The sequence below is a fragment of the Saimiri boliviensis genome, chromosome 7, assembly GCF_048565385.1.
Source record: "Saimiri boliviensis isolate mSaiBol1 chromosome 7, mSaiBol1.pri, whole genome shotgun sequence".
Classification (NCBI taxonomy): Eukaryota; Metazoa; Chordata; class Mammalia; order Primates; family Cebidae; genus Saimiri; species Saimiri boliviensis.
Window position 1 is genome coordinate 93,782,469 of NC_133455.1, and position 22,420 is coordinate 93,804,888.

General features: G+C 37.9%; 2 protein-coding genes and 1 pseudogene across 9 annotated transcripts in view; 1 reads left to right on the plus strand and 2 right to left on the minus strand.

The window, feature by feature from the left end:
- Positions 1–22,420, plus strand: part of DNM1L (dynamin 1 like) — a 65,690-nt gene that overhangs the window by 38,954 nt on the left and 4,316 nt on the right. For 2 of the 8 annotated variants that reach the window (XM_003926643.4, XM_003926639.3), the window contains 11 exons: positions 717–848; positions 2,519–2,725; positions 10,224–10,344; positions 10,572–10,727; positions 11,107–11,196; positions 13,253–13,345; positions 17,574–17,630; positions 18,625–18,702; positions 19,024–19,056; positions 20,726–20,902; positions 21,069–21,178. In XM_003926643.4, coding sequence (XP_003926692.1) covers positions 717–848; positions 2,519–2,725; positions 10,224–10,344; positions 10,572–10,727; positions 11,107–11,196; positions 13,253–13,345; positions 17,574–17,630; positions 18,625–18,702; positions 19,024–19,056; positions 20,726–20,902; positions 21,069–21,178 — 1,254 coding nt within the window. The remainder of the gene's footprint in view (positions 1–716; positions 849–2,518; positions 2,726–10,223; positions 10,345–10,571; positions 10,728–11,106; positions 11,197–13,252; positions 13,346–17,573; positions 17,631–18,624; positions 18,703–19,023; positions 19,057–20,725; positions 20,903–21,068; positions 21,179–22,420) is intronic. The other 6 variants (XM_010337374.2, XM_003926640.3, XM_010337375.3 and 3 more) reach the window with 3 other exon arrangements.
- Positions 1–22,420, minus strand: part of YARS2 (tyrosyl-tRNA synthetase 2) — a 53,953-nt gene that overhangs the window by 4,883 nt on the left and 26,650 nt on the right. The window lies entirely within an intron of this gene.
- LOC141585163 (nucleosome assembly protein 1-like 1 pseudogene) lies at positions 2,719–10,230 on the minus strand (annotated as a pseudogene).

Below are 22,420 nucleotides of genomic sequence, written 5' to 3' on the forward strand. Positions count from 1 at the left end.
GCTACTTGGGAAGCTGAGGCAAGATAATCACTTGAACCTAGGAGGCAGAGGTTGCAGTGAGCTGAGATTGTGCTATTGCACTCCATCCTGGGCGACAGAGTGAGACCTGTCTCGAAAAAAAAAAAAAAGGAAAGAAAATGGAAATGTTTTTACTACCTGATATATAGGATCCATTCCAGTTGTCTGCTTCTATTTTATTGTCCTTCCATCCCACCCCTACTCTCATTCCCTCATCCCCACTCCCATTTCCCACTGTCTCCTTTTTCAGGTAAGCAAGTGGCTGTTCGTTGTTTGTAGATGATTGTTCTTCAACTTAACTTAAGTTTTGATAGAAATTAGTTCCCCGTCCATGGATAAAATATACAGGTCACTGAGATACTCTTTACATTTTTATACCTGTCTATATGTGTTACTTATTGTTTTTGTCTATAGTTAATGGTAATAATGAGGCCTACACTATTTAGGCACTAGTTACAATTCAAATAGTTCAAGTCTTGGCTATGCCAGTTAGCATATGACCTTGGATAAGTTAGTCTCTGTGAGCCTCAGTTCCTTACTAAACAATGGGATAATAATACCTGTCACATAAAATTATGAGAATTAAATAAATTAGTCCATGTCAGGTATTAGAGAACAATGCCTGGCCCTGTCATCATCTAAGGTAGGAAGAGGACAACTGTGAAGCTGAACAATTTTGTTATTTTTTTCCACCTCAGGAGCCAGCTAGATATTAACAACAAGAAGAGTGTAACTGATTCAATCCGTGATGAGTATGCTTTTCTTCAAAAGAAATATCCATCTCTGGCCAATAGAAATGGAACAAAATATCTTGCTAGGACTCTAAACAGGTACTTTTTTTTACCTTTTGGAAATGAGATGTGTTCGTTTTACCAGTCGATTGTCTGAGAGGGTTCATTTTCAGTTCCTTACATTTTCATACTATTGTCTAACAGCTTCCCTTATGGTTTCTTATATAGTAGGCTCCTGAAGAATAGATGTCTCTATTTTTATTGGGGTGGTTGACATTATGTCATCATGTAGTCTAGAATGAATGTTCAAGTGATTTTAAAATGATTTAATTATGAAAATTTGACAGTTTAGTTTCGAGGGTAGAACTAGAGATGACTTCACTTCCACTTTGCATTGCAGGAACTGCATTAAAATTTATAATTTTCTCCTTATCTGTTCTTAATTTAGAATGTCTTCTATTTGCCAGAAAAGGGAGATGGAAAAACAAGGAAAGAAATAGAATATCTTTTTTTCCTATTTATTGTAGAAATAACTTAAGTTGTATATGTTGGATTCTGAATACCCACTCATGGTGGGGTGAACTAGAAGACCTTTCTATATGATTTATAAATGACTGAAGTGGAAGCCATTTTCTCTTACTTTTATCTTATTCCCTAAAGACTGATAGACTTGGATCTTAATAAGATTGATTTTCACTTTGCTGGGTACCAATTGTAAATGACAAGTCAGTGAAGCCAAAATTATATAGGAGGAATTGATTGAGTGATTTGCTTTCTCTATGGTAATTGCAGTAATATGAAAATAATTTGCATTTTTTCCTTGCTTTTATGATTTAGGAAAAACCAAAGTGTTTTTTTTCCCATTCATATACAATCAGTATGGCACTGAATGCTTCTAACATCAGATAGATGGGGAGTTTCCCCCATACAGCAAATAAGGAATTCCTAGGGGATTTTAACTGGATGTCCTTTAATTCAGTGCTAACACTGATTTACCTGGAGATAGCATCAGCTCCCATAGGTTGAGGGGTCGGTCCCACAAGACTGCCCCGAAGTCAGATGGCAATTTTAAGCCAGGTTGTAGCCTGTTTTTGACTGATGGGCTGTAAGTCAGGGTACCCATGACCCTCTTTTCATGTTTGATTAATTTGTTAGAGTGGCTCACGTAAGTCAAGGAAACAACTACTTAATGTTTACCCACTTACTATAAAGCATATTACAGAAGATATAGATAAAACAGCCAGATGAAGAGATTCATAGGGTTGGGCATGTAGGAAGGAATGTGGAGCTTCTGTGCCCTCCACATTCCAGGAACCTTCATGTGTTCAACTCTCCGAAGACTCCATGAACTGTGTCGTTTTGAGTTTTTATGGAAGCGTCATTGGCCATTGGTGATCAGCTCAATTCTGTGGCCTCTCTCCCCTCTTCTGAGGCTGGAGAATGGGGCTGAAAGCCCTAGCCCTCTAATCATGCCTTAGAGGTGACCAGGCCCCATCCTGAAGCTATCAAGGGACCCTCAGCCACCAGTCATCTTATTATCATGCAAAGACACTTTAAACACTCTTAGGCTCTTGGAGACTCCAAGGATTTTAGGATCAACTGCCAGGAAATGGAGACAAAGACCAAATACGTATTTCACAGTATCACACTTGCCAGTACAAATTATTTGACATGTTTTCCCCATTATTTCCTTTTTAAAAATTTGATTTATTTGGGGCTTCAGAATATACAATTTTACTTTTAAATCCTTCCTTTCTGACCTTTTTTAGGTTACTGATGCATCACATCAGAGATTGCTTACCAGAGTTGAAAACAAGAATAAATGTTCTAGCTGCTCAGTATCAGTCTCTTCTAAATAGCTACGGTGAACCTGTGGATGATAAAAGTGCTACTTTACTCCAGCTTATTACCAAATTTGCCACAGAATATTGTAACACTATTGAAGGAACCGCAAAATATATTGAAACTTCGGAGCTGTAAGTAAGACATTTTTCTGTAGATTTGGTTACCTAGATTGCTTGGCCACTTTTCCTTTTGTTAAGATGACTTTAGCTCAGAGTATCTGATTGAGATTTGTTATCTATAAAACAGAAATATAATTTCGTAGAGGTAATAGGATGATGTCTCATTGTGTGAACATATGTTTTATAAACAATGTAAAGCAAAGTAAAAATTTTCAGGTATTTTTAAAACAATATTTTAATAAGTATTTAAAAATATTTCTTAATTTAGCTCTTAAAGTGTTTCTTTAATACAGTATAATTGTTTTTAAAAAATTATAAAATGCAGATAAGTAAAGATAAAACTTAAAAACAAAATTATGTGGTGGTGTGCCCCTGTAGTCCCAGTTACCCAGGAGGCTGCAGTAAGAAAATCCCTTGAGCCCAGGAGTAGTTCGAATGGGGCCAGCCTGGGCAATATATTGAGACACCATCTCTCTCTCTTTCTCTCTCTCTTTTTTAAAATTAAATCCAAATTTTTATTGAGGATTTTAAGTTACATACTTCAGATTTCTAGAATGGAATGGAATCATTTTGGAACTGGAAAAATGGCATAAACACTGATATCCCTTGAAACTTCAATTTTATAAAGAAAATTCTTCTGCAAACCACATCCCCATTATATAACAAGACTAGGTATTATCTACACCTTCACTTTGGCAATAGCTATTTCCTAAAACAGGCATCCCCAAACTTTTTACACAGGGGACCAGTTCACTGTCCCTCAGACTGTTGGAGGGCCGCCACATACTGTGCTCCTCTCACTGACCACCAATGAAAGAGGTGCCCCTTCCTGAAGTGTGGCGGGGGGCCGGATAAATGGCCTCAGGGGGCCGCATGCGGCCCGCTGGCTATAGTTTGGGGACGCCTGCCCTAAAAGAATAAAAAAGATGGGCTGAGCGCAGTGGCTCACATCTGTAATCCCAGCATTTGGGAGGCCCAGGTAGGCAGATCATGAGGTCGTGAGATCGAGATCATCCTGGCCAACATAGAGAAACCCCGTCTCTACTAAAATACGAAAATTAGCTGGTTGTGGTGGCACGTGCCTGTAATCCGAGCTGCTTGGGAGGCTGAGGCAGGAGAATTGCTTGAATCTGGGAGGCGGAGGTTGCAGTGAGCCAAGATCACGCCACTGCACTCCGGCCTGGCTACCAAGCGAAACGGTCTCAAAAAAAAGACTGTGCTACTTCAGTTCATTAAAAATAGGATTCTTTCTTTAAAGTTCAGAAAAAGCTGCATTGAACTTTGGTTACAAAAAAATGATAAAAATAAAAAGCAGAGTGTCTAATCACAGCATTCAAGGAAATCATTTTAAAAATAAAGAGAAAAAAGCTGTTATAATTGGTTAAGGATTTTCAGTAGTAAGTTGAAATCTCAGGAGAGGAATGGATAGCACTACAATGTGCTCACATTGTAAGACTTTAACACTAACTTCTCAAATAGGAGGTTTTTATCACCTCTAAAAACGAATTCAATGTAATTTTAAGGGTAAGAAATCTAGACCTATTTCTAATAACAATCCAATAGTCCACCCTTGTTGTCAAAAAAAAGTTAAATCCCCAAATTAACAGTAATTAGCCTGAGGTATTGTAAATGTGGCTCTACAGTCTGAAATTTAATGGCATCTTTTGTCAAAAATAGTCTTATTTCCACTTTAGTCTCATGACTACAATACTGTAGTGCGATCCCTGTAATATTTACTGCAATACAATCAAAAATATCTGAAAAAAATTCTTGGACCTTGTGAAATAGTGCATCCATTCCCTTCTATGAAAATAGGAGCCACACAAAGGTCTGAAAGAGTGCTGCCTGCCCAGATCTAGGACAGAGGCACTTAATCTTTGTTTTTCAGTTTAGTTAATCAAAGTGTGGTGTGAACAAAATGCTGAGTGTCACACTGCAAATAGGCCCCAAATCTTGAGCTTTTAGTGAGATTGAGAAACATTTTATGAGATTTAACTCAATATGCCTTAACCCATCCATGAGGTATTTAAGTAAAAAGTAGTACCCATTTTAATACCTAGTAAACAGAAGCATGGGTAAGTGACAGACTCATAATTTAAGCAATAAGAATTAGAAGAAACCACAGAAGCTTAGGGCCTTCTCTCTAGCTCTAACCCAAAGAAAATGAGCTTTATTATTTTTTTTTTGAAAGAATCACTTAAGATTTTCTTCTTCTTCTTTTTTTTTTCACACTTGCTTATTAGTATAGTATCTCTTTCCAAAGCTGGTACCCTTTTCTTCAATAATATGATACAAATTGAGTATAACCCTTAATTCAAGCTAGGCCTCTGCTTCTACCTGAATTGGTACAAAATTAAGACACTATTTCTTGTAAGAACTAAAATTGTATTTGAAATTTTTATTTTAGGCTGCAAACCCAAAACCAAGCAAACAATGAATAACTTGAAAGTAGGCTTGTCAAATGATATAAATTCTTCCTTTCCAGGAAAGCAGAAGGTAGACATTGCCACAAAGAAAAGATGCTTAGTTTAATGGAGGTTAAATTTAAAAGTACAGTTAAATTCAGGCTAACTTCTGAAAATCCTGTTTTATTCACCTCACTGTGGTACCAGTAACTATACTGAGTCAGGTTACTTTATAGTTAACTATGTCACTTATAACACAATAATCCATTAACAATCTAATACAGTTATTGGGTGCAGTCATACTGGAAATTCTTAACCATATAGTTGTCTTGCCAGTTGTTCTTTTAAAACAATGAATTGTCTTATATAAGTCACTGTGTTTCTGTAACAGAGTAATGAAAGGCACAGCTAATCCAAGTGGAGTTAACCATATTCAACAACTAGCTGAAAAAATACTTTCATTCTTCAGGGAAAAAATTACGAAAAAAAAAAAAAAAAAGGTTTCCTTTAACACTTGACATTTTCATAGCTGTACTCCAAGAGCTACATAAAAATATTCCAGAAGAACCAAATTATGCAGCGAGGAATGAACATGTGTTACAGAATTTGTGCATTCAACATATTTGGCAGAAAAACTAGTTAAAATGCTAATTAGAACAAATTGGTCTTTAAAATATCAGTTTCCTGTCTTTAAAATAAAATTACCTCATCTACCAAGAAAATACAAAAGGCTGTAAGTAAGTAAGAGTTGTGTTTAGGCTATTACAGTGCAGTATCCTCAAGGCCACACACTTCTTGCTTCACTGCTGTTTGCGCTCTGCTGCATTTTGATCCTTCTTCGGGTCAGAGTCTGGATCATTTTCCTCATCTCCTTCTTCCCCTTTCTTATCTGCTTCTTCACCTTCATCATCATCATCTTCAATAGCTTCTCTAGTAAAGTTATAACACTGATCTTGGGATTATACGCTCACGTAAAAAGTGACCAATTTCAAAGACTGCAGCAAGGATAGCTTCAGCATCATCATCCTGATCTCCACTCTCAGGAACTTCAGGAGGGGCCAAAAAAAAAAAAAAAAAAAAAATTAAAGAGTCATTGGAAACTGTTTTAATCACAGTATGAACTGTCCCATGTCCCTTGTGTTTCTGCTGCTTCTTAATGGTTTTCAAAGTGACATTCTTTCCTTTTTTCCAATCTATCTGGAACCCTGCACAGCCCATAATTTCTGGTCTATCAAAAGAAAAGGGATCAGAATCATCTGCTCTGACCTCATACTATATGTCTTTGTCAGTACTTCATTTGTAAAATATTCATTGGGCTCAAAATGAAATTCTAAGACAAAACTCATAGGCTGGCCAGCTTCGGAGACTTTCACTTTAATATCTTTCAAGTCCTTCAGAATAGGTTCATCATGTTCCTGAACCATGTCACTGAGCAAGTCAACGTTCTTAAAAACAGTTAACCAAAATTCAGGAATCCTTTGGGGTCTTCTTTTTCTTTATCCTTTTTCTCATCTTTAATCTTGGCCTTTTCTTTCAACTCTTCCAAAATCTCATCGTCATCTGGTTTCTGTTCACATTCTTCATCCATAGGTTCATAAATTGCATTAATAATCTCAAATTGCTTATCAAATAGAGGCTGATAGAGAACAGCATACTTCCTTTCAAGATCTTGAACTTCCTCATAGAATTTGGCTTCTGTCTGTGCACATTAACTTGCAGGTTGTTGAGAGTATTTACTCCTCTTTTAACTACTGTAGGCAGGTTGTCAGTGTCTGCCATGTTGTAAGAACTCTAAATATCGGTGGCTAGTATGGGGAGCCAGGTGGCCAGAGCAGCGCAGGCCATGACTCAGGGTGGCAGCAGCGGTGGGAGGAGCAGGAGGCGGTACCGCAAGCAGACAGCACTAAAAAAGGAGACCCCATCTCTTAAAACAAAAACAAACCCTTAATTTCACCAATCCGAAGTACTTCCTAAAATTTGGCATTGACCTAGGCATTTTTCTGTGCATCTATAACACAGAAATGCCTGTATTATACATCTTTAAAAATTAGATGCTATACTGCTTTTGAAATCATTCTTAAACCATGTAACAACTTTCTCATATATTATCAGTTGGAAGATTTGCATAGTATTTTACTTTTTAGATACAGCCTTATTTATTGGGCTACTCTCCTACTACTGGAGAGTTTGTTTTCTGTTATATATACATATAAACAGTGCTGTGATGGACTACCTGCACCTATCTTTGGGGCACTGTGTCCAGGTAAGCACTGAGGATAAATTCATAGAAGTAGGTTTATTAAACGATATAACATCCTTAGAATCTTTCATGACATACTGCATACTGTTAGCATATTGTACTGTTTTACTACTAGCAAGTACATCCGCTTCTCTACACCTTCATTAGAAAACCTTTTTATTTTGAAATAATTATAGACTTACAGGAAGTTGCAAGGTGATGTACAGGGAGGTCCCAGCACCCTCCACTGTGTACCCTTCCCCCACCTCCCCCACTGTTGGACATCTTGCGTAACTATAGTACAATAACCGTGAGAAAATGGAGATGGGTACAATCCACAGAGCTTGTTCAGAGTTCACCAATTATACATGAACTCATTTGTGTGTATGTTGTTCTGTATACTTTAGTGTGACCGAGGTGCTTTTCATGAGTCAACTCCATAATGAGAGTATTTATCAGAGTAATTATTCAATGCTTATATGTATGGCATATTGAGGGAAGTAAAGACTACCACCATGGGCCTTTAAAGAGTTTACTGGGTAAAGTAGGTCATCATAATACGGGGCTTGATTAGGCTGCAAAAGTATAACTATTCTATTTAAATACTTCTTGTTAGATATAATTCATATTTAGAAAAGTACATACAGCTTGTGTGTACACTTTGTAAATAGTTAATAAACCAATGATCTGTGTCCACCTAATCAAGCGTTTGAGACATTGAAGAGACACCATTTACATTTATTTCAGGCTTTGGGAAAGCTCCACATTTAAGAAAGCATTTGAATTGTGCTCTGAATAGAATTTGAGAAGGCAGTAATGAGAGGGCATTTTAAGCTTGGGGACAGCGAAGAATAATGCAAGAATTATGTATGTGGAGAACGGCATGTATAATGATGGGACATAAGAGATAAGGCAGGAAGGGTGTCTAGGAACAAGATTCTAGAAAGTCTTTAATACTTTGTTCAGAATTTGGAGAATGTCTTATTAAAAAAAAAACGCTTTTGGTCAGAGGAAAAATTTATTTTATTTTTATGAGACAGAGTCTCACTCTTTCTCCCAGGCTGGAGTGCAGCGCTATGATCTTAGCTTACTGTACCTTCCACCTCCCAAATTTAAGCAATGCTCCTGTGTCAGCCTCCCAAATAGCTGGGATTACAGGAAACTGCCACCACGCCCAGCTAATTTTTTTGTGTTTTTAGTTTTCACCATGTTGACGAGTCTGGTTTTGAATTCCTGACCTCAACTGATCTGCCATCGGATTACTAGGGTGGGCTACTGTGCCTGGCTGAATAATTTATTTTAGAAGGATAATTGTAGTCATTATGAAACATTATTTGGTGAAGGGTAAGGTTGGAGGCAGAAAGACCAATTACTGGTAATTTTAACCACTTTAAGTGCACAATTGAGTAGCATGGTTTACATTTACAGCGTTGAACAACTATCATTAACATCTATTTCTAAAATGTTTCATCGCTGCAATAGAAATTCTTATCTATTAAGTAGTTACTCCTCATTCCCCTGTCCTCCAGCCCTGGTAACCTCTACTTTACCTTTTTTATTTTTTTGAGACAGCCTCACTCCATCATGGAGGATGTTGTGCAGTGGCGCAGTCAGGGCTCACCGCAACCTCTACCTCCCAGGTTCAAACGATCATCCTGCCTCAGCCTCCTGAGTAGCTGGGATTACAGGTGCCTGCCACCATACCCAGCTAATTTTTGTATTTTCTTTGTATTTTTAGTAGAGACAGGGTTTCACTAAGTTGGCCAGGCAGGTCTTGAATTCCTGACCACCTTAGGTGATCTGCCCATCTTGGCCTCCCAAAATGCTAGGATTACAGGTGTGAGCCACTGCACCTGGCCAAATCTCCTTTCTGTTTCTATGAATTTGCCTATTTTAGATATTTCATATGAATTGAATCATTCAGTATTTGTCCTTTTGTGCTTGGCTTATTTCTGTTAGAATAATGTTAGACCAGTATCTTTTGCCTGAGCTACTATAAAAATGCACTCAATAGTGGTTGTAAAAATAGAGAGGAAGGGATGATTTGGGGAAGCATTATAACAGGTATTTGTAGAATTCAATTGGACTTAAATTTTAAAAAAGATAATTCTAGGGTTTCTAGTTATTAAACAAGATAGGAAATATAAGGTGCTTAGTACCTAGATAAAGAGATTTAATTTGTCTAAAGCAAGAATAAGGCTGGGTGCGGTAGCTCACGCCTATGATCCCAGCATTTTGGGAGGTCGAGGTAGGTGGATCACTTGAAGTCAGGAGTTCGAGACAAGCCTGGCTAACATGCTATGCTTATTTGTTTACATATTGTCTATGACTACTTATATGCTTAATGGTAGAGGTGAGTAGTTGCAGCTGAGACTGTATAGCCTAAAACGCCTAAAATATTAACTCTGTGACCCTTTATGGAAAAGGTTTGCCAACCTCTACTCTTGATTATGAATCAATGGGAATACATATAAGGCACTATTTCCTGTCCTTAAGGAGCTTATATTCTAGTGGAGGAAAACTAGGGCAGAGAAAAGGTGCTTAGCAATTCTTAGTTAACTGATGTTTTATGTCAGAACAATTATTATATTTACAAGTATATATTTTACACACACACACACACACACACACACACACACACACCCCTATCATGAAATGATTCCTTTCCCATATAAAAAATTTAGAGAAACTACTTCAAACTAGTTCATAATGACTGGAGTTAGAACACACGGAAATAGGAGTGAATGAAATTATCTGAGGCTTTCTCAGAAAATAAGATGAGCTTAAAGCTTCCAGAAAGACTTATAACTTGTAACTTCTTTCCCTTTTCACAATGCCAGAAACCATATACTTCATTGCCTTTCAGATGCGGTGGTGCTAGAATTTGTTATATTTTCCATGAGACTTTTGGGCGAACCTTAGAATCTGTTGATCCACTTGGTGGCCTTAACACTATTGACATTTTGACTGCCATTAGAAATGCTACTGTGAGTATGCTTAGCTTTTAGACTTTAAAAAAGTGAGGCTAAAGTTTTTCTTACCCACATACTATGTCTTTTTAAATTTAATTATAGTTTGTTACTTTGCTCTCATACTTGAAATTAAAAAGCATTTTTCATGAAAAATACTAAAAATGTGACTTATTTTCTTAACTTTTGGGAAGAACTGAAATTACATATAGCTATAATAAGAGTTCTAAGTTTTATTTTTTCAGGGTCCTCGTCCTGCTTTGTTTGTGCCTGAAGTTTCTTTTGAATTACTGGTCAAGCGTCAAATCAAACGTTTAGAAGAGCCCAGCCTCCGCTGTGTGGAACTGGTTCACGAGGAAATGCAAAGGATCATTCAGCACTGTAGCAATTATAGTACACAGGTAACGGAGGGAAATGTAACAGGTTTCACATAAATTAGAAAAAGACATGAAGTGGACATGAAGTGGTGGTTTCACTGGGTGGAAGGAAATGAGTAAGATAGAATATAAGGTAAAAATCTGTAGTTCCCTTACCTGAAAGTGATTTGAAATAGCATTCTCTTTTTTTTTGGCTGCCCAACTGAAACGGTATTCTTTAAATATAGTCTCCAAATCTAATTCAGTATTTCTGTGATCATTAAGTGAAAGAAAATTACTGTGAGCCTGGCATGGTGGCTTATACATGTAGTCTCAGCTACTTGGGAGGCTAAGGTGGGAGGATGGCTTAGTGAGAATATGTCTTTAAAAAAAATTATGTTTTTCTTTCATCTGCCATTTATAGGAATTGTTACGATTTCCTAAACTTCACGATGCCATAGTTGAAGTGGTGACTTGTCTTCTTCGTAAAAGGTTGCCTGTTACAAATGAAATGGTGAGCTACTATATCATAGATCCTTGTAATTACTGTTAGTAAAAATTTGTATTTTTGCTTGGCTGCTTTTTAATGAGCATTATATGGTTACTTTAGAGTTTAGGCATAATGTTTTCCAGTGTACTGAGAGGAAAAAAGTTGAGTTTCCACCTCATTTCAAAGGAAAATTTTAAATAATTTTGGTATAAAGTGCATTTTTACTTTATAAACATCGTTAGCCTGCAGGCATGGGTTTTCTTGAGAATAGATTTATGATTGACGGTTATGAATAGCTTTGCTGTATTATGTAGTCCACTGATTTTAAGAGAAAATTAGTTCCATCTTTAGCCTCAGTAAACTGAGCCTTTATATACACTCTAACTTTGAGATACATCAGAGTAATCCGGCCACTTCTGCAGTTTGCTTGTTATGACCTAATAACTATAATATCATAGTTGCTTGCTACTGTTCTGTGGGTTGCTGCTATCCACACCCACACACACAAAATGCTAAAATTGGCAGAAATATGGGATAAGCATTTAAAATTGCCCTTATGCCTCTAATTGTTGGCTGGGTTTTTTTTTTTTTTTTTCTTTCTGATCACTAAAAGTGCATTTGGGTCCTTGGCTCAGGATGGTGAGCCCCGTGGAGGTTTACTAAGAGTACAAAACCATCCTTGGAATGTAAGTGCTGTTGCTTGGTTGTTTCCTTAATGAGGATAGCCCTCCGATTCTGATGTCTAAGACTGCCTTTAGCACAGAATCACTGGAACTTCATTTTAATAGATCCTTTTCACCTTGTTCTGGGCTGATAAATGCTGTTCTGATGCCTGAGGTTTGTTAGGACAGGACATAGTAAAGGGCTTAAGTTTATCCTCTCTGTAAGACTTAGTGGCATGGTGGCTTATGCCTGCAATACCAGCACTTAGGGAGGCCAAGGCAGATGGATCACCTGAAGGTTGGGAGTTCGAGACCAGCCTGACCAACGTGGAGAAACCCCATCTACTAAAAAGACGAAATTAGCCAGGCGTGGTGGTGCGTGTCTGTAGTCCCAGCTACTCAGGAGGCTGAGGCAGGAGAATCCCTTGAACCCAGGAGGCAGGGGTTGTGAGCTGAGATAGTGCCACTGCACTCCAACCTGGGCAACAAGAGTGAAACTTTTCTCAAAAAAAAAAAAAAAAGATTTAGCAGTTCTGTAGAGGTCTAGATAAATTAATTCCAACTTTCCTTTTTTATTGTCCTCTTAGGATTTTGAACTACATATATTTTAAACTAGGTGCTTTATAGTTAAAGCTAATTAGTCACTACCTCAGGTCTTTAGATATATCCTTTACGCAAATAAAGTTCAAAAAAAGTGAACATCTTAACTGATGTCTGGTTATGAACTTATGTTGTTAAAAATGAACTAAAAAAGTGATGTGAGGCCGGGCGCGGTGGCTCAAGCCTGTAATCCCAGCACTTTGGGAGGCCGAGGCGGGTGGATCACGAGGTCAAGAGATCGAGACCATCCTGGTCAACATGGTGAAACCCCGTCTCTACTAAAAGTACTAAAAATTAGCTGGGCATGGCGGCGCGTGCCTGTAATCCCAGCTACTCAGGAGGCTGAGGCAGGAGAATTGCTTGAACCCAGGAGGCGGAGGCTGCGGTGAGCCGAGGTCGCGCCATTGCACTCCAGCCTGGGTAACAAGAGCGAAACTCCGCCTCAAAAAAGTGATGTGGAATAGTGGATGATCTGAAGTTTTAGTATCAAAGTTGCATAAAGCCTTGGAATTTAGACTTGCATCAGGAAGATAACTGTTTTTCCCTAACAGTAAAATACTTGTAGTTACTTTAGTGTTATTTTTCCCTCTTAGAAATGCAATTTTAGATGGTAAAATGTAAATAATTTTAAAGCTAGAGTAAATCATTATTTGGCATAAGAGTTATCAGTTGGAATATAATTATCAAGTAGTTATTTAAGCATATGTTTCCTGTACTTTTTCAGTATTGTCTGTTTTATAAGTTTTATATATAAATTTCTCAAAAGTAAAATATGGTTAATGTATTTTTGTATATAGTGTAACTTACTTTTTTTCTAGGTCCATAACTTAGTGGCAATTGAATTGGCTTATATCAACACAAAACATCCAGACTTTGCTGATGCTTGTGGGCTAATGAATAATAATATAGAGGTAAATGTAATTGTTAACGTTTTTTCACAGATGGAAAAATCTGTTGTAACTCAGTTATATCAAACTTACTTAGCATGGCATAACTATAAAATAGACGTGTGCCACACTAGTGCCTGCTGCATGCCAGGAAGTAGGCTGAGGGGATTACATTGTTTTCTTAATTCTTAAAACCACCTGAAGGCATTATTACTTTCTGCTTATGAAACTGAAATTCAGAAAGAACCTGAGAATACATTTATTTAGTGTGACCGGCTCTATTTTGGTAACTTGTAGTTTTTACAGGGGAAGTGTGTACAACAAAGTGAGTGTTTAAAATTGTTTTCATTTGTCTCTGAAAGCTGTGAAGGAAACACTCAAGAATTACCCAACTTAGCATACATTTGGAAAAGCAGAGTGCTTTTTTCACCACTACTGGGGTTGCTGCATTTCATGGCTCTTTTCTTTCCTTTTGATGGTAATGTAGCAAATTGAGTAAAAGCTCAGATGGAGCCAAGGCTGGTGGATAGAGCAATTTATCCAAAGGCCTTTTTTTTTCTGCCACTTTTCTCCAAAAATAGTACATTTTTCTGCTACCCCCTAATTCAGTAAGACTTCAGAGTCCCCTTCTATACCAAATTTCCTCTTCTGCATATGCATGGTGAGAAAATTGTAAACATGGAATTTGGAAACTGGAAGGGATCCTAGGTTACTGACTTCAACTCTGGTTAAAACATGGGGTAACCAGGCTCGGTGGCTCACGCCTGTAATCCTAGCACTTGGGGAGGCCGAGGCAGGTGGATCACCTGATGTCAGGAGTTCGAGACCAGCCTGGTCAACATGGTGAAACTCCATCTCTACCAAAAATACAAAAAATTAGCCAGGTATGGTGGCAGGCACTTGTAATTCCAGCTACTTGCGGGGTTGAGGCAAGAGAATCACTTGAACCTGGGAGCGGGGGTTGCAGTGAGCTGAGATCACGCCATTGCACTCCAGCCTGGGCAACAAGAGTGAAACTCTCCAAAACAGATGGGGAGCTTGAGGCTTACAGACAGCATTCTTCCTTTGGTGCTTATTTTGGAGGGCGCTATTATAGGAAACCAGCACCTTCTTCTCAACACTGATCTAGGGAACTAATTTTTGGTTACATAGGAACTAATTTTCGGGGTGATTCCTGTTACCAGAAAAAATCCAAGACATATACTTGAGTAGGCACTTCAAAACATTCAGAAAGTAAGCTAGATAACAGTTATGTTAAAAATTAGCATGTAGACACTTAAAGGATTTAGTTCTTTTTACATTGACACTGACTTCATGGGCAAGGTACCATGGCCTGTAATCCTAGCACCTTGGGAGGCCAAGGCGGGTGGATCATGAGGTCGGGAGACCAAGACCATCCTGGCTAATATGGTAAGACCCGGTCTCTACTAAAAATACAAAAATTAGCTGGGAATGGTGGCGTATGCTTCTAATCCCAGCTACTTAGAAGGCTGAGGCAGGAGAAACACTTGAACCAGGGAGTCAGAGGTTGTAGTGAGCCAAGATTGTGCCACTGCACTCCAGCCTGGTGACAGAGCAAGATTGTCTCAAAAAAAAGGGAAACTAACATCATGAAAAACTTGTGTCTGCCATAGTTTTGTTATACTTAGAAGATCTTATGTGATGAAATTTCAGATTACTATTTTTCTACAAATGAATAGGCTTCTGGTTTTAATGACTGTGCCAAACAACTTTATATGGATATTTTCATTTAAGTCATTTAATCTTTACCGTAACCCTGAGGGCAGATAACGTCATTAACAGATTAGGACACTAGGGCTTCAGAAGAGTTGGTAAACTGTCCAGTTAGCAAAGCAGGTACATCAGGTCTGCTGGGGTCCAGGCCCAGCTCAGGTCATAACTGGTTAGTAACAGACTAGGGTGAGAATTCTAGCTACTGTGCCTTTCACTTTGTATCCCTGTTCAAAACATACATTTTAACATGCTAATTTTTTATTTTGAAGATTTTTTTTTTTTGAGACGGAGTTTCGCTCTTTTTACCCAGGCTGGAGTGCAATGGCGCGACCTCGGCTCACCGCAACCTCCGCTCACCATAACCTCCGCCTCCTGGGTTCAGGCAATTCTCCTGCCTCAGCCTCCTGAGTAGCTGGGATTACAGGCACGCGCCACCATGCCCAGCTGATTTTTTGTATTTTTAGTAGAGACGGGGTTTCACCATGTTGACCAGTATGGTCTCGATCTCTTGACCTCGTTATCCACCCGCCTCGGCCTCCCAAAGTGCTGGGATTACAGGCGTGAGCCACCACACCCGGCCTGATTTTTTTTTTTTTTAAATGGAGTCTCACTCTGTTACTCAGGCTGGAGTGCAGTGGCATGATCTTGGCTTACTGCAGCCTCCACCTCAAGGGTTCAAGCAATTATGGCGTGTGCTGCCACACCTGGTTAATTTTTGTATTTTTTAGTAGAGACAGGATTTCACCATCTTAGCCAGGATGGTCTTGATCTCCTGATCTAGTGATCTACCCGCCTTGGCCTCCCAAAGCGCTGGGATTACAGGCATGAGTCACTGCACCCGGTCGAAGATTGTTGATATTTATATTTTTATGTTATGTTTTTTATTACTGAATATCCTCCCATGAAAAAATAAAACTGGGTGAAATTTCTGTCAAAAAAAAAAATCTTACACGTAAAACATCATTGAGGGCTGGGTGCAGTGGCTCATGACTATAATCCCAGCACTTTGGAAGCCAGAGGCAGGCGGATCACCTGAGGTCAGGAGTTCGAGACTAGCCTGGCCAATATGACAAAACCTTGTCTCTACTAAACATACAAAAATTAGCCAGGTGTGGTGGTGGGGTGCCTGTAATCCCAGCTACTCGGGAGACTGAGGCAGGAAGAATTGATCTAACCCGGGAGGTGGAGGTTGCAGTGAGCTGAGGTCTTGCCACTGCAGTCTAGCCTGGGTGACAAAGTGAAAAACCATAACAAAGCTTTTACAAAAACAAAACTATAACGTAGAAAGTATTACCTGAACACAAATCAAACTTGCAAACAAGTGTAAGTTAACGGTTAACTTACACTTGTTTGCAAGTTTGTGTTCATGTAATACTTTATACTTAGGAGCAATTTCAACTTTAAATACTTTCTACTGTATTTGATGGATCTGCAGACGGTGAGAGATCCATCATTAACACCTTTCATTATCAGCTTTCTGTATCTTCATAATCTTTTTTTTCTTTAGACAGAGTCTTACTCTGTTGCCCAGGCTGGAGTGCAGTGGCGTGATCTCTGCTCACCGTCAACTCTGCCTCCTGGATTCAAGTGATTCTCCTGCCTCAGCCTCCTGAGTAGCTGGATTATAGGTGTGCACCATCACACCCGGCTAATTTTTGTATTTTTAGTAGAGACAGGGTTTCACCATTTTGGCTAGGCTGGTCTCGAACTTCCGACCTCAAGTGATCTGTCTACCTTGGCCTCCCAAAGTGCTAGGATTACAGGTGTGCGCCACCGTGACCAGCCAATATCTTCATGATCATGTGCCTATCTTGGTGCTTGGATATAGCAGATGCTTGGGACAATCTCATTTGAATTTAACAGTTTCTTTAGCTTTGTACAAGTTACTTTGATAATATTAGCAAATTAGAATTGTGGGCAATTGATCAGTCTGTTAAATTAGCCATGTTACAGAAAGGACTATTAGTTGTCAACACTTTATTTTTTGGAGGTAGTTGAGAAACATTTTATAAGGATAACCTCAACCACAGATACTTCTTCATGGTAATGTTTTATGTAGGGGAGTTGTTTGAATTTAACACAAAGGTGTTCGGGTAAGAGTGACTTTAAAAGGCTTTATGGAGTTTTCTGTGACTCTCTGCACTTCAAATTCCACATGGTATGTTGAAGGCTTATGTTCCAGATTTATGTGAGGACAGTTTATATCACTCTTAGTGGGAAAGAGGGAGAAGATTCAGTCTGTTGCCTCTCATTTGAGAATCCCCAGTACAGGGAGCCACTGTTACTGACACTGTATTGTATCCTTCAGGTGTGTGGGCAGAAAAAAAAAAGATTGAGAAGCATTGGGTTAAATGATTTCTTATTTATTTTAAAATATAATTATTGCATGAGCCCCAACAGTGAGAGGATGTATCTGTAAGTTACTCCATACTTTTCAATTAACATGAACATTTTTTAGTAGGCATATATCTCAGTATTCAAATAATCACTTTTGTTTTGCTCGATTTGTGTTTCTTAGGAACAAAGGAGAAACAGGCTAGCCAGAGAATTACCTTCAGCTGTATCACGAGACAAGGTAAAAAAAAAAAAAAAAAAAAAAAAGTTTTTTAATGAGTATTCCCAATACCTAAAGATGGATTGATGAGCTCAGAATATTAATCAGTTCTAGGAGTAATTTTTTCTTCTTTTCCTCTCTTTAACATTCCATTGGAGCTAGAGTAAAGGCATACAAGTTTACAATGGGCTTTGAGTGATTTAAAAATAATAGTATTTTGAATTCACTGACACAAATGCTTACAAGTTTAAGTGGCCGGTCTTGGTGGCTCACGCCTATAATCCCAGCACTTTGGGAGGCCCAGGTGAGTGGATCACCTGAGGTTGGGAGTTCGAGACCAGGCTGACCAACACGGTGAAACCCTGTCTCTACCAAAAATACAAAATTAGCTGGGTGTGGTGGTACATTCCTGTAATCCCAGGTACTCGGGAGGCTGAGGCAGGAGAATTGCTTGAATTCAGGAGGCAGAGGTTGCGGTGAGTTGAGATCACACCATTGCACAACAGTCTGGGCAACAGGAGCAAAACTCTGTCTCAAAAAAAATTAACTAAAAAAAATAGGTTTAAGCATTTATTTAAGCATGAACTTTAAAAAAATTCAGTTAGTGATTTTATCAACTTTATAAATAGTTGAAATGACTTAGGAGAAGAGGGTTTCTTGGAAAAAATACACACAGAACAGGTTTTAGTTACTAGTAATACTTATAATAGTTGTAATAGTAACGTGTGTATAAAAATCTGTTACCTTGAATTCTTTGCCAGAAAATAATCTTATCAAATATGAAAAATAAAAATGAAGCTTTTGGATTTGGATTTTTCTTACGTATTCATCTGAAGGAAACTTTTACCAATGAAGGAAATAAGGCAGAATAAACAATTTATCTCCCATGATTATTTTCATTTTTCATGTTGTTTTATGGTTTTGTTACAGAAGGGAAAAATTCACATTTATAGAATGTTTCTGAATGCATTTTTGCATCCTTGATTTTTTCCCCCCCTGCATTTTTTGCCTTTAGTCTTCTAAAGTTCCAAGTGCTTTGGCACCTGCCTCCCAGGAGCCCTCCCCTGCTGCTTCTGCTGAGGCTGATGGCAAGGTCTGTTCTGATTCTTAATCTAAGCCTGCATGTCTAGTTCTTTGGTGCAACATAATCTTCTGGAAACAATACACTGACTAGAATATTAATATGGGATACTGTGCTAAGGTCAGATCACTTGAGTCTAATATGTATTTTAAAATTGTGTAACAATGCAATGCCTGCTTGATATTGTTGACATCCTCTTGCTTGCAATATAGAAGATGCACACAGAAAAAGAAGTAATTTAAAGAGGAAATTATCCTACACTTTTTGAATTTCAACCCATTGTTATTTAAATTTTGCTTGTTAAATTGCATGTTTTAACATATCTTTTAACAGTTAATTCAGGACAGCAGAAGAGAAACTAAAAATGTGAGTCTCTTGCTTCAGAATGGAAATGTTGGTACCTTTGGTTCTCACTGAAACACTGTCTATAACACCATTAAAAAACCTGTTTGTGTAGTGCTCTCTATCTCTTGTCTGTGCTATGTTCTTAACGTTCCTTTTATCCAACCTGTGGAAGATGACATTAGTTTTGACATTGTGTTAGTTACAATAATAGGCTTTCTCTCTGTTTTTTGTTACCTTCAATAATAGGTTTAAGTTTAGTATTTTGGTAGGAAATAAAGATTGCAGAGATGGAATTGTATTTTTGGACATTTCCTCTTTAAAGATCTTGAGATCTGTTCAGTACTAAGAGATAATCCTCTAATCTATTGCTTCTTTCTTAGGTTTCCAATTAGTTTGCACTGTTACGATATATATCGCTTCACATATGCTTTAGAAGCTTAAGCAAATCAAAAACGGGGACTGTGAGAGTTTGAGACTGTTTTCAATTCTTGACAATCATTTTAGATGAAAATTAAATAATGTATAAATTATTCAGAGTCATGCCTATTTCAAGATTTTCTGCCATTTAGCTCCTTTCTTTTAACTGTCCATATTTAAATGTGTTATCTTCTCTCAGCCCACTGTGCTTACATATTAAGAGAACCATCTAAATCACTGCACAAGTTTTATTTCATTCATGACATCACACTGAATGTGTTCACTCTCTTTAAAATTTTATTTGGTATACCATTCATGTATAGTTAACAAACATTTAAAATTCTAATTACTCATTTTTAAGTTAATGTGTAATGTAAATATACTACTTATATTTAAATATAGTTCACCTTAACTGAAATACTAAACACAGATTTAGCAAATATTTTGATTCAGAATGATACTCCAAACTACCATTTTTCTAACAGTGGTGAAGGAAATAATGCCGCAATGCTCTATTAAATTTATGTAATCCATTTTTAGATTATAACATCTTAAATAATACATAAAAAAAACCTCTTAAATGTTGATGAATTATGTTTTTCCATTATAAGCAGTCATTTTTGTTTTTTAGAAGTCAAGACTAATTTTATGAAAACAAGGTGCAAAAGCACTTGTGATTAATGGTAGCACTAGATTTCTTGCAGCAAATCCTTAAAAGTACAGATGTTGAAGGGACTTCTGTTGTGTTTATGTCACATTCTACCTTTGAAACAACTTATAGTGACTGTCAGCCTAAGAATAACAAATGTCTTGCTATTTGTTAAAGAGTTCTTATACCTTATGGCATTTTTGTTGACTGCTAGGAATGTAAATTGACTTGGAAATATATAAACTCTTAAGTTCAGAGACATAATAAGTTAATAGAATTTTAGGGAGAGAGTTTAACAGTGTTTACTTAAGAAATTAAACTGGCAGTTCTTTGTGCTTTTAATGAGTTGTTTTGTGTTTAAGGGCAGTTTATACTTCTTTCTACAATTTAGTGTTTGAAGGGTGGGAGAAGAGGAACAATTTTGAAAAGTCAGTGAATGATAAAAGAAAAAGGGAATTAAATAGAACATAAATTGGCTGATGCCTTGCAAACAACTTACAGTAGAACCTCTTACTTAGATAGCTCAGGGTTCCAGTTATACATGCCATCTACTGTCTCCTTCTGATCTCATTATCTGTCTGCATAGATTAAAGTTGGTACAGGTTTTGGAACATGTTTTTTCAGGTTGCATCTGGAGGTGGTGGGGTTGGAGATGCTGTTCAAGAACCAGCAACAGGCAACTGGAGAGGAATGCTGAAAACTTCAAAAGCTGAAGAGTTATTAGCAGAAGAAAAATCAAAACCCATTCCAATTATGCCAGCCAGTCCACAGAAGGGTCACGCTGTGAATCTGCTGGATGTGGTAAGCCGTGACAATTTGGTTTAGGTCTAGTAAGATAACCATGTTAGTAGGAAAACAATTAGACAAAAAGAACTAAAAGTCTCAAAACTTAGTAACTTTCAGATGTTAAATGCTGGCATTTCAAAGTGTCATAAAAGTAATATTCTTCCCCCTCTTCCCCACTTAGCCAGTTCCTGTTGCACGAAAACTATCTGCTCGGGAACAGCGAGATTGTGAGGTTATTGAACGACTCATCAAATCATATTTTCTCATTGTCAGAAAGAATATTCAAGACAGGTTAGTATTACTTAATATAAATCACAGGCTTTAATACTGCTGGCTGATTCTGTGATCTGTTTTTGAAAAATACATGTATTTAAAAAAATTTTAGGTTAGTTTTTATCCTAAATCAAGTGGATTCTCTGATAATCCTTGGGTAACTTGTAGTAAGACTTGAGTTTGTTAACATAGAATGCCTAGGACCTCATGTATCAGCTAGAAAAAGCTATTAAAAATGAGAGATTCTTTTGTTCTGTCTGGCTGCCACATTTTGAGTCATTTAAGAAATTTTTTTCCCCCAAATTTTAATTTAGTAGTTTCATTATTTAGGCTAGTAACACTGACTTGCCTTTTTTTTTTTTTTTTTTTTTGAGATGGAGTCTCGCTCTGTCACTGGGCTGGAGTGCAGTGGCACAATTTCACTTCATGGCAACCTCCACCTCACAGGTTCAAGTGATTCTTTTCCGTCAGCTCCTGAGTAGCTGGGATTACAGGCGCGCAACACCAACCCCAGCTAATTTTTTCTATATTTATTAGAGATGGGGTTTCACCATGTTGGCCAGAATGGTCTCGAACTCCTGACCTCAGGTGATCTGTCTGCCTCGGCCTCCCAAAGTGCTGGGATCACAGGTGTGAGCTACTTTTCCCAGACTTGATTTTGTTTTTTAAAGATATAATTCATACACCACAAAGTCCACCCTCTTTTAAGTGTAGTTTGTAGTGATTTTTAGTATATATCACAAAGCTGTGCAATGCTCACCACTATGTGGTCTTAACCACTACGTGGTATTTGTAATATTTGCATTACTTCAAAAGAAGCCCTGTACTCAACTGCAGGGGCTTCCCATTTTGCCCCCTCCTATATCTGGCAACCAACAACCTATGGTCTCTCTGGATTTGCCTCTTTGGGACATTTCATATACTAATATATCTAATACTCCTATAAGATTAATATTCATATAGTCTTTGTACCTGGCTTCTTTCACTTAATATATGTGTGTTTTGGAACTGGAGTCTCGCTTTGTCAACCAGGCTGGAGTGATCTTGGCTCACTGCAACCTCTGCCTTCTGGGTTCAAGCGATTCTCCTGCCTCAGCCTCCCACCGCCATGCCCAGCTAATTTTTGTATTTTTAGTAGAGACGGGGTTTCACCATATTGGCCAGGCTGGTCTCGAACTCCTGACCTTGTGATCTGCCTGCCTCCCAAAGTGCTGGGATTACAGCTGTGAGCCACCTCACTTGGTTCACTTAATGTTTTTA